At 41.2% G+C, this 12,663-nt stretch overlaps 1 protein-coding gene across 1 annotated transcript in view; it reads left to right on the top strand.

The window, feature by feature from the left end:
* The window catches only part of LOC138983568 (unconventional myosin-IXb-like), a gene marked incomplete in the record, with an annotated part of 128,741 nt that overhangs the window by 100,757 nt on the left and 15,321 nt on the right, over window positions 1-12,663 (top strand). Inside the window, 9 exon segments of the mRNA XM_070356848.1 lie at window positions 1,345-1,446; window positions 2,691-3,001; window positions 4,364-4,480; window positions 4,896-5,132; window positions 6,460-6,565; window positions 8,476-8,549; window positions 10,010-10,196; window positions 10,711-10,839; window positions 12,506-12,611. Of these exon segments, the coding sequence (XP_070212949.1) occupies window positions 1,345-1,446; window positions 2,691-3,001; window positions 4,364-4,480; window positions 4,896-5,132; window positions 6,460-6,565; window positions 8,476-8,549; window positions 10,010-10,196; window positions 10,711-10,839; window positions 12,506-12,611 (1,369 nt within the window).

Here is a 12,663-nt window from a genome sequence, read left to right as displayed (position 1 = left end):
TCATCGGATTTGATTCAAACTTTATAGGATTATTCTTTACATCAAATTATTTACATCTGTATTGTGTTGTGAATAGCAATTTCTTCCTGTCCATCTGATGCCTCATATAATATTCAGAACTGCGAAAGTGACTCGATCGAGCGTTTGCTCTTCTTGTTTTTTCTGTTACTGTGAGAGAATTATGCTCAATAGATTAACAATAGATTAACAGACAGGATAGAACGGTCTCTATCAACATTAGCTGCCTATCCATCATCAGTTAATGGGCCCACTTTATGCGTCTCTCATTTTCATATGTGCGTGTTGTGTCTCAATATTGATATGATTTTTTGCTTAGTTTTTATGTATGTTCTGTTTATTTTTTAACAAATAAGAAACCAGCAAGGTATATAAATTGTTTGAATGTTTCTTCCTTTTGTTTGTTTGTTTGTTTGTTGTTTGTTTGTTTTGGATTTCTTTGATTGTTTGGGGTTTCTTTTGTTTGTTTTTACAGATCGATCAGCGTCTTATTATGCATGTGTGTGTGTATCTTGTTATTATTTTGACTTGAAATCAGCTGTGGTACATGAGTTGTGTATTTAAACGAATGTGATACTAATAACACGTATCTAACATGGAGATGATTATAAAGATTTCTCATGAATACTATCTGATCATTTTTATTTTTTTTATTTTTGTAAAAGTTCCTTTTGTTCCTAATGTTGTGTGACACACAATTACATCATATCTTCTTGTTACTATCTGGTTAATTTCATGTGTAATTCAGTAAAAATGTATCGTCAGATTATATGTGTACATACACTGCACACTTTTTTTTAATCCTTTTCTATTGTATTGTTGCGTGCATGTTTGTGTTGGTCTATTCAATACTAATGTAATGCATGTTAGTTATTATAGTTGTTCATAATGTTATGTAGCTTGAATATTTGAGGGGTTAAGAACAGGAGTGATTTCTCTTAGGGATGAAAGAAGACACAATTGTCATGCCTTAAAGTTGTTTGCAGAAGAATAGAGTTGTGTTTGTTCACTGTTTTCTGCAACGGGAGAAATCCCTTGGATCACTGAAGTCTTTAAGTTTCTATGCATGGTTAAAATTGGCAGGCTGATCTGTTGAATTGCCTTTTTGGTTTGGTGTCAGTGACAGGAACCTCTTGTCTGTTTCACACACACACACACACACACACACACACACACACACACACACACACACACACACACACTCTCTCTCTCTCTCTCTCTCTCCCCCCTCCTCCTCTCTCTCTCTCACTCTCACTCTCTCTCTGCCTTTATCTGTAGTTGTTGATTGGTGATTCATTGATGTATTTAATTTGTTTATTCTTTCAGGTGCTAAAAGGAAAACAAAAGAAACGACAGACAGTGATGAGGAAGGAGAAGAATCACAGCAGCCACAGAATGTTACCTCCCCTAGCAGAAAAGCCTCAGATAGTAGGTTTTAATGTTACCTTTAATTGACAACATTTTTAACTGTATGAATTTTTTGAAAGATTAGCATTTGATTTTTTTAATGTTCTTTGATAGCTTTTTTTTTTTTTTTTTACCAAAAAATGTTAAATGCACTTACTTATTGAACAAAGACGTGGGTTGGCGGGCAGTGAGTGAGTGAGTGAGGTGCTGTTTTCTGAATCAAACACTCAGATTGGATACTTTTGGAATGCTTGAAACAGTTCTGCAAGAGGCTACAGTTTATTAAACATTTTGAGAATTTGTGAAACATGTTTACTATTTTAAATGTCTGGCATATTCTACCTGTGTGCCTTTGAAATTATTTTTATTTTGCAGTAGAAAGTTACTTTTTGTCTTACACAGACAGCAGTTGATTTTTAGCAGTCATGTTGTGGAATCAAATCATGTAGCTTCAAAAGGTAATCCTGTAATGCGCCGAAGAAATGAGTAAGAGCTGAATGCTTCAAAGTTAGAACACTTGAGAAATGTACACTTCAGTATCCCTCTTAATCAAACTAAGATACTGAACACAAGTTAATGCTGACAGTCAATTTTTGAGTCACTTGAGAAAAAGTGACTCTATGTAATCGGTCAGTGTTAGTCTGTGCGGCTGGCCGGCTGTCCGGCCGGCCGGCCGGCCGGCCGTAGACACCACCTTAACGTTGGACTTTTCTCGGAAACTATCAAAGCGATCGGGCTCATATTTTGTTTAGTCGTGACCTCCAATGACCTCTACACTTTAACGATGGTTTCGTTGACCTTTGACCTTTTTCAAGGTCACAGGTCAGCGTCAAAGGAAAAATTAGACATTTTATATCTTTGACAAAGTTCATCGGATGTGATTGAAACTTTGTAGGATTATTCTTTACATCAAAGTATTTACATCTGTAGCCTTTTACGAACGTTATCAGAAAAACAAGGGAGATAACTAGCCTTTTCTGTTCGGCAACACACAACTTAACGTTGGGCTTTTCTCGGAAACTATAAAAGTGACCGGGCTCAAATTTTATGTGAACGTGACTCATTGTGTTGTGAATAGCAATTTCTTCCTGTCCATCTGATGCCTCATATAATATTCAGAACTGGGAAAGTGACTCGATCGAGCGTTTGCTCTTCTTGTTGTTTTAAGCCTGATCAATGTGTTTGTTGAACTTTTGCTTTTATCATCAGCAAATGTGACCTTGTCTTTCATAGTCTGTGAGGGTAACTTTTCCTTTCATTTCCAGTGGGTGTCTTTGTCCTGCCGTCCGTCACCACTCCAACCCTTCCCATGGTACAACAGGGGGTGACAGGCAAAGACTCCTCCGCCGCTAACGTCATGAGAGTGGAGGATGGTGGGAAGCAGCTTAGCCAAGTGCCTCGCGCCAAGCGGAAGAAGAACAGAAAGCGAGCGCAGAACAACAATGAGCCAGCACAGGCCACCCAGTCTCGCAGCAACGTCAACTTCTACGGCACGTCGGAGTGGCAGTACTCGGACGACATGCAGATCACTGACGTGCAAGACCTCCACTTGTTGAATGAGTTCATATCACAGAAGGCTCGTTACATTTTTGCTCGTTTGTTTTGGAATGAAATTGTGAAGCGCCTGGAGCCAATTGCTGGGACTTGCGCTTTAGAAAAGCTATTTAGTATTATTATTACTATTATTATTTTAAGGTGGGAAAGGGTTTGGGCAAAAATGTATGACATGTTCTTTGTTTTCTTTTTTCTTTTTTATGACATGTTCTTGTTAATTGATTAATCACAGTCAGCTACAGTGGAACCCCCCTTTTAAGACCTCCACAAATCTGAGAAAATCAGGTCTTAAAAAGGAGGGAGTCTTAAAATGGGGGTCATTTTACAGAGGTTATGAACAGAAAGTCTGAGAAAACAAGGTCTTAAAAAGGAGGGAGTCTTCAAATGGGGGTAATTTTACAGAGGTTATGAACAGAAAGTCTGAGAAAACAAGGTCTTAAAAAGGAGGGAGTCTTAAAATGGGGGTAATTTTACAGAGGTTATGAACAGAAAGTCTGAGAAAACAAGGTCTTAAAAAGGAGGGAGTCTTAAATTGAGGGTAATTTTACAGAGGTTATGAACAGAAAGTCTGAGAAAACAAGGTCTTAAAAAGGAGGGAGTCTTAAAATGGGGGTAATTTTACAGAGGTTATCAACAGAAAGTCTGAGAAAACAAGGTCTTAAAAAGGAGGGATTCTTAAAATGGGGGTAATTTACAGAGGTTATGAACAGAAAGTCTGAGAAAACAAGGTCTTAAAAAGGAGGGAGTCTTCAAATGGGGGTTGTTTTACAGAGGTTATGAACAGAAAGTCTGAGAAAACAAGGTCTTAAAAAGGAGGGAAGTCTTAAATTAGGGGAACTTAAAAGGAGGGTTTCACTGTAGAAAATTTAAATGTGTTTCATTATTTTAAGCATTTTTGTGTGTTTTTATCTATCTATTTGTGTGTGTTTTTATTTAGTTAGTTATTTACCTGTTTAGTTATTTACCTATTAATTAGATTATTAGTGATGTTATTTTTTTTGCTATGTCGTTACATTTGGAGGGGGAGGAAGAAGAGTTTACAAAGCCTCTGTGGTCTTGTGCAGGCATTTGCAAAAGAAAAAAAACCTTGAAAGCGTACAGTCTGGACACTGATTATTGACAGAAGCTACTTATACATACTTTGACAGAATTTCGGAGCACTGGAGCCCAGAGAAGAATTGCTGTTGTTCCTGCTGTTACTTCTGTTGTATAACACTACCAGAAGCTTTGTTTTATTTATGCTGTAAAGTTCAGTGAGTCTACATTTTTCCAACACTCTTGATACCAAGGATACTGATAAGTAACAGTTGTAATCTTTGCACTACTGTCTGAACTTAAAGCCTTGTGAATGCAAAATTATAATGCAAAATGTCTGTGATTTCAGTGTCGGGAGCTGTTTAAAGGAGGGAACCGGCGAGACACCATCTTTGACAAAATATTCAAAGGAGCGCTGGATGAGTTCGGTCGTGAGCTGAAAACAGTTATAGGTGTAGAGTCACATGTAAGTCCTTCAATTCTTTAATGTGCATTCTTTGTGTGTGTGTGTGTGTGTTCATGCATGCATGCATGCAATGCATGCATACATTTAGTCGTGCAAAATGTGCAAGGATTTTGGATTTGTAAGGGGTTTTAGGTGCCGTGAATGTAAACTTTTTATTTTTTTATTGATTGCTGTGCAGTTGTCCATGCTTTCTTGCATTCCTGTTAACAGACATTTTGCATTCGTGTTAACAAACATTTGGCATGATCATCTTTGATTTTCAAAAACTATTAGAGAGCAATTTTAAGGGTTTTATTTACTTAAAAAGCTTCACTGTTACTAGCAGTAGATTTTCAAGTAGCATGTTAGTAGTTACCAAATGCCAGCACAATGACTCTACAAGCAACTAAAACTACTCTCTCCATCTTGCACCCAGCACGGCGAGGTGGTGGTGAAGTACAGGGACCTGTTTGAGAAGTTCAAGCAGGTACTGGAGGCGGAGATGAGGAAGGAGCAGACAGAGGCTCCCCTGGTGATGGCCCTCAACGCATTCCGTGGATTCCTGGACGAGTTCATGAAACAGTACTCAGGGCGGCGGAAAGACAAGGAGAAGAAAGAGGAGAGGAAGCCGGAGAAACCCGCCAAGAGAGACAAGCACAAGAAAGACACAACAGTCAGTTGACTTGACTTATTTTTTGGAACGGTCATACAAGTAAAAGCCGTGGGAGTTTTAGCCCATGAACGAAGAAGACGAAGAGTTATTTGTGGATGAGAAGATTAACAAAATGTTTCTGTCTTCTTCTTCTTCTTCGTTCGTGGGCTGAAACTCCCACGTACACTCGTGTTTTTTGCACGAGTGGAATTTTACGTGAATGACCGTTTTTTACCCCGCCATTTAGGCAGCCATACGCCGTTTTCGGAGGAAGCATGCTGGGTATTTTCGTGTTTCTATAACCCACCGAACTCTGACATGGATTACAGGATCTTTTTCGTGCGCACTTGGTCTTGTGCTTGCGTGTACACACGGGGGTGTTCGGACACCGAGGAGAGTCTGCACACAAAGTTGACTCTGAGAAATAAATCTCTCGCCGAACGTGGGGACGAACTCACGCTGACAGCGGCCAACTGGATACAAATCCAGCGCGCTACCGACTGAGCTACATCCCCGCCCCAAATGTTTCTGTTGTATTCAAACCAGTCTATAGCAAACGCCACAGAGACAAACCACACGTGGTCCTCATAGACAGGGGTTTGTTATTGCAAGGAGAAATTTTACAGGAAATAAACTTGTTGGGTATCCTTTTGGGTACTTTAATGAGCAGGTGGTTGTATCAAAAGGCGGTTGCCAGGGCAGGTTCCACTGTACTTTCCATAGTTTACTCAGGCATGGGAATTGTCCGCCGAAAGGCAAATTTTCGCTGAATTGTTTTTTTGTTCTGCCAAAAAAGCAGAAGTTTCCGCCGAAAAAAAAAATGGGGGAGGCAAAAATGGTTCTAAAAACCGAATTAAATGGCAAACTGGGAGCTAAGATGACACCAAATTGCACCATTTGGGTTCTTTGGAGAGAAAAAAATTCCCCTAGTAAGGCTAGGTGCTTCGCGCCGTCGACTTTGTTATTACTTACAAATTTTCAGCCTTTTTTACAATTTTTAATTCCCAAGCCTGTTTACTTCATCTGGATGTAGAGAAACATCAGTATTTTCTAGAGGTCTCTATTCAATGGGAAGACACGCACACAGCTTGTTGTCTAACAAAAAATTGGCAAATGGCTTGATGAGATATGACACCGTATTGACCAAATTACTTGTTTATATGATTCTTGACGAGTCATTGTATTCAAACTTCTGTATCATAAAGAGTCTGTCCATTATATATTTCTGTATTTTTTTCACACTTGTTTTAACAGCTTTTGGAAATATTGCAGGCCAAAAATGTGATGGGGGGGGGGGGGGTGTCAATCGGTGTCATATCTCATTAACAATCACTGTTTGTGTGTGCAGGAGCACCTAGGTCACAAGTTCCTCCAGGTTCAGTTCAGCATCCCCACCTTCTGTGAGTTCTGTTCCTCCCTCATCTGGATCATGGACAAGGGACAGGTGTGTCAAGGTGAGTGTATACGCAGCTAATTAACCCTTCCATGTTATTTCCTTGATTCATTTGCTTTTAGTTGTTTGCAAATGAGTTATAATATGGTGTGTTCTTGATTATTTTGGGAAGATAATTGTATGTGTGTGGCAATTTTTAACTGTTTTCTCTGTTCCCATAAAGTGCCCCGTCAGAGATTGAAATTAAAACCGTGAAAACCCTAAAAAAACAACTCAATCTGGTTGTCACAGTTATACCCTGGTTTGGGTTTCTTAGCCTTTGACGTGTATGTTAAGTCTATATGTCTCTGCATCTCTGTCTGGTTTATTCGACTCTCACTCTCACTCGCTCTCTCTCTCTCTCTCTCTCTCTCTCTCTCTCTCTCTCTCTCTCTCTCTCTCTCTCTCTCTCTCTCTCTCTCTCTCTCTCTCTCTCTCTCTCTCTCTCTCTCTCTCTCTCTCTCGCTCCCCCCCCTCTCTCTCTCTCTCGCTCCCCCCCCCCCCTCTCTCTCTCTCTCTCTCTCTCTCTCTCTCTCTCTCTCTCTCTCTCTCTCTCTCTCTCTCTCTCTTGCTCTCTTTCTCTCTTTCTCTCTCTTCCCCCTCTCTCTCTCTTCTCTCTCTCTCTCCTCTCTCTCTAGAGGCGGGGAAGTAGCTCAGTTGGTAGCGCGCTGGCTTTGTATCCAGTTGGTCGCTATCAGCGTGAGTTCGAACCCCACGTTCGGCGAGAGATTTATTTCTCGGAGTCAACTTTCTGCAGACTCTTTTCAGTGTCCGAACACCCCCGTGTGCACACATGCGCACGAAAAAGATCCCACGTTCACAGCGAAAGTCTCAGGGCTTGGAAAACACGAAGACACGCATGCATCATCTCTCGTCTCTGATTATCATGATCGTATTTCGATACTTTGACGAGACAAACCCAATGCTGGTGTGTCGAAGAAGACAGCCACAGCAGGCTTGTTCGAGTCAAAGTATCACACCATATCCTCAGCGTATTACAAGTACCTGTCCCAATATAGGCCAACTGGTCTAAGAGGACGTTAAACCCTAATAGTCAGTCAGTCAGTCAGTCAGTCTCTCTCTCTCTCTCTCTCTCTCTCTCTCGCTCCCCCCCCCCTCTCTCTCTCTCTCGCTCCCCCCCCCTCTCTCTCTCTCTCGCTCCCCCCCCCCTCTCTCTCTCTCTCTCTCTCTCTCTCTCTTTTGCTCTCTCTCTCTTCCCCCTCTTTCTTGCTCTCTCTCTCTCTTCCCCCTCTCTCTCTCTTCTCTCTCTCTCTCCTCTCTCTCCTCTCTCTCTAGAGGCGGGGAAGTAGCTCAGTTGGTAGCGCGCTGGCTTTGTATCCAGTTGGTCGCTATCAGCGTGAGTTCGAACCCCACGTTCGGCGAGAGAGATATTTCTCGGAGTCAACTTTGTGCAGACTCTTTTCGGTGTCAGAACACCCCCGTGTGCACACATGCGCACGAAAAAGATCCCACGTTCACAGCGAAAGTCTCAGGGCTTGGAAAACACGAAGACACGCATGCATCATCTCTCGTCTCTGATTATCATGATCGTATTTCGATACTTTGACGAGACAAACCCAATGCTGGTGTGTCGAAGAAGACAGCCACAGCAGGCTTGTTCGAGTCAAAGTATCACACCATATCCTCAGCGTATTACAAATACCTGTCCCAATATAGGCCAACTGGTCTAAGAGGACGTTAAACCCTAATAGTCAGTCAGTCAGTCTCTCTCTCTCTCTCTCTCTCTCTCTCTCTCTCTCTCTCTCTCTCTCTCTCTCTCTCTCTCTCTCTCTCTCTCTCTCTCTCTCTCTCTCTCTCTCTCTATTCCTATTTGAATGTAAATGTAGATACATATTTTGATTACCTGTACCATATCCCTTTGTTAGGATTATAAGGATTTCTGTGAATAATTTCAATGTGTATGATTTTCAGTGTGCAAGTATACGTGCCACAAGAAGTGTTCAGTCAGGTCTGCATCAGCATGTCGTGGATCTTCAGCCAACCAGGTGAGAGTTCGATGAATGAAGGAACAGACACACTGAGTAAAATGTACAGACTTGTAAACACAAAAGTAAACGAATGTGTCGGACAAGGTCAGAAAAAGCCAAGGAAATAGACAAAGATGTGGTTTTTATGGTGACTTTAACTGTTGCCATGAAACTGGGTTTTTTCTCTCTCTCCAGATATCTCACATATCTGCATGTGCAATTGGGGAAAAAAATGTGTTCCCTCAAGGTAAACATGGTCTTACTTTAGGCCAAAAAAAAAAATAGGTGTGGTTACGGTAACATAGCCAAAAAAAATAGGGTAGGTAGGTAGGCAATCACTTTTTTTTTTTTTAACTTTTTTTTTCTAATGTGTACAAATTAAACCTACTTGACAGGGAAATAAGTGTGCGACACGGGCGCTTTCGCTTTCATTGCGTTTTTTGCACTCGTTTTGTTTTTTTTTTTTTTTTTTTGTTGACAAATGTAATAAAAAGTTATAGGATCGGCCCCTAAAAATAGGGTAGGTCGGGTTACCGTAACCACACCTATTTTTTTTTTAGGCCTTAGCTCTTATCCAACAAAAATGCACTTGTTATAGATTGGTCATTGTACCACAAAAGATACACAAGGTTTTCATCCCTTTTTCAGGCATTTGAGCCTGTTTAATGGGGAGAGAAAAGAACCCAGGACAGGTATATCAGTATGAGCTCTTCCTCTGTATGTAATTTTATGGAAGATCTGATCGAATTTTAGACCATTATCTACTTGAGCAACTGTCTCACATGAATGTAAAAATTCAGCGTCAAACAACCCAGAAGAAACAATGTGCACTCAGGCAAGATTGTAGTGGGACATTTTTTTCTAGATTCATTAACACTTTCTACCCCATCTATGTTGACCAAGTTTTTTTTAACCGAGACCATCTGTGAAGCAGCAGGTCGCTTAGAATTGTAGTAACTGTGTATCAACACGCTGGAATGCAGGCGTTAGATGGACGTTACAGGAAGCGACTGAAGCTAACCGTCAGAGCGGATATATTCGTACCAGGTCAGATAGAGCCATATGAGTGGGTACGGATATATCCGTACCTGGGAGACAATGAGTTGTCCAGCAGAGCTTTAGGAGGTCAACTTGCTCATATCTGAAGTAAATTCTACTCCACCGGTAGCTCAGTTAGTAGAGCACTGGACTTATGATCCTATGATTGCAGGTTCGAATCCGGGCCGGAACAGATACGGGTCAACTTTATGTGCAGACTCAGGGACGGTATCCATGTTCCGACCCCGTGTCATCACTGTGGCACGTAAAAGACCTCGGTCATACTGCCGTAAGTGCAGGTGGCTGATTACACCTAAACACGCTCACACCTGGGCAGTGCAACTCTGTTGCTGCTAGCTTTCCACTGGGAGGAAGCGACCCGAATTTCCCAGGTATGGGACGATAAAGTAATGAAAATGTTCTACATTCTCCCTGTGCAGGGTGCCGCCAATGCCAAGGTGTTCGGTGCTACGCTGGAGAGCTTGCTGGGTGATGGAGAGAAGATCCCCCATGTGGTTGAGCGACTCATCAATGCTATTGAGATGCATGGCCTCTTCACTGAGGGGCTCTACCGCAAGTCTGGTGCCGCTCCTAAGTCCAGGGAACTAAGGGGGCTTCTTGAAGTTGGTGAGAAACGGAGAGGTTGCTACAGTTGTGGAAAAATGAGAGAGAGAAATATGATGATGATGATGATGACGATGATGAAACTTTATTTTAGAAGGATAGAGGCCACGCCTTTTCTTACAACCTGTCCTTACATCTAATACAAATAGAAATTCTAGTACATACATGAAAAGTAAGTCTCCGTTTCTTGTCTCTGTCTCTGTCTGTTCTTTTCCACATTCCTATCTGCGCTTTTTACCAATCCCCTGCTTTCATGGGACCTATTGATCTTGTCTTGAATAATGCTTTCTGTCTTCTTTCTGTTTTTGTTTTGTTTTTTCTCACCCTTCCCCTATTTGTAATTTTTGTAGGTGGGGGAAAGGGGAAGATGTATTTTGATTTTGCTGCCTTCAAACTGAAAAGTGAAGTATTGGTAATGAGACCTTTAAACACTTCTATCACTCAGTGATTTTTATTTTCACCAGTTTTGATCAACTTTGTAGTCGGTTAATTTACGTTGTCTTTCATTTGCGTGCAGACCCCGAGGCGGTGAACCTGGACGAGTACCCTGTGCATGTCCTCACCACGGTGATGAAGTCCTTCTTCAGGGAGCTGCCAGAACCTGTCCTCACCTTTGACCTCTATGATGAGTTCCTCCGAGGTTCAGGTAAAGCATCTCTGACTGGTGTTTTTGTGTCCAGTGGAACCCACTTTTTAAGACCCCCCAAAATCGGAGAAATTCAGGTCTTAAGAAAGAGGAAGCTTTAACTCATTCGAGGCGCAGCTAAATTTCCCCTGTGTTCCCTGCCAACGCGCGATTTAGAGCCATTTTGAAAAAAATATTAAAAATCAACAACACAAGATAACCTTACATACCTTATGTTTTTGCAAAGTTTGAAACTTACTCTTTTAGAAAATATATGAAACATTTGAAAGTACATACCTTTTGTTGTCTTCATATCCACGCAAAATATCCAATTTGAAGCAAAACAAAAAAACTTTCTACGTCATGGGTTCATCATACACAATGTCATGATCGACACTTGCATTGCCCGAATCATCACCCAAATGATCGTCCATTGGCACAAAATCGTCACCAGAATCTAAAATATCATCTCCACTATCATCATCACTGAGGTCAAGATCAGAACCGTACTGAATAACACGTTCTAGCACTCTTTTCAAGTTACTACGTCTCAGCAGAACGATCCGCCATCTTGGAAAAGTCAAAACACGTGGGTCGCACACCGTCAACAAAATTTTTATTAATCCCAACAATTTAAGGGAAGGAACTGTTTACAGTGAATGGTACCACTGTAGACAGATAGAAGTTCATTGCAGGGGTTGTTTCCCTTGGTCAGCAGGACCGTTTACACCGTTAAAAATTCGTGATATCCGTCGGAACTCAAGTGCCGGCACGCAGCCAACGCTAAACACAGATGTCGGAATTCCAGTTCCGACGCGCCTCGAATGAGTTAGAGGTGGTCGTCTACATTTTTGCTTTTTTTCAATAATCTTATGGTTAGATTTTGATACAAAATTATGTCAAATGATGAATGAACCATGGGGAAAAAAATTATCGGAAATAAAATATATGTAAAAAAAGATTTTATTTTTGGGTAGGGTGACTCACGCTTGCAATATTTTGTTTTCTGTTTACTGAGAACATGTGCTTTACCTAAAAATACTGACCAATCAAATTCATGTCACTATGCTTATAGCCACGCCAAAACAAGTGCAGCAACAGTTTGACACGAGCGCTGTCCACGCTTTTTTATAAACGCACGAAATGCACGGGATTTGAGAGGAGTTTTGCGCTTGGCATTTTCCAAATAAGGATATCCTACTATGAGTACTACGCTGGAATACTACAATGAATTTTCAAACTGCTACACTGGCTTTGTCTTTCCTGATCGAAAAGGGGTGTATTGTTGATAATTGTAGATAATAGACTCTGTAAATTTACAGAGGTAATGAACAGAACATCTGAGAATACGGGGTCTTAAAAGGGGGGTTCCTCTGTAGATGTGTCTCATTTCTATACATATTTTGATGGAATCCAGTTGGTGTTCATAGTGAAGAGATGGAAAGCGTAAATGCCATCATACAACACCCACAGTATCACGTAACTTATGTGTTGCACGGTGGGACCCCATGTTTAAGTCCTCCACACACACAGAAAAAAGATTGGATCTAACAGATGGTTGCAGGGTATTCATTGCCCTCCGTGTATGCGAAAACAATACTATTTTCTAGCATCAAACTGAGACGCGCAGAGTTAGAGGCATTCCACTGTGTTTTTTATGACATATTTTTGTGTTGTGTTGTTGCAGAGATCAGTGACCAGAAGGAGAAGGTGCAATCTATGTTCGCTGTCCTCGAGAAGCTGCCCAAGGCTAACTACGATGTCTTTGAGAGGCTCACTTTTCATCTGGCAAAGTACGTGCTACCCCACACAGTCTGGACAGTGTAGTTTTATTTCCGTCATGAA

Source organism: Littorina saxatilis, linkage group LG1 (genome assembly GCF_037325665.1).
Source record: "Littorina saxatilis isolate snail1 linkage group LG1, US_GU_Lsax_2.0, whole genome shotgun sequence".
In the NCBI taxonomy this organism is placed as follows: Eukaryota; Metazoa; Mollusca; class Gastropoda; order Littorinimorpha; family Littorinidae; genus Littorina; species Littorina saxatilis.
The sequence above is the reverse complement of the archived record's forward strand: the minus strand, read 5'-3'. Positions and strand labels throughout refer to the sequence as shown.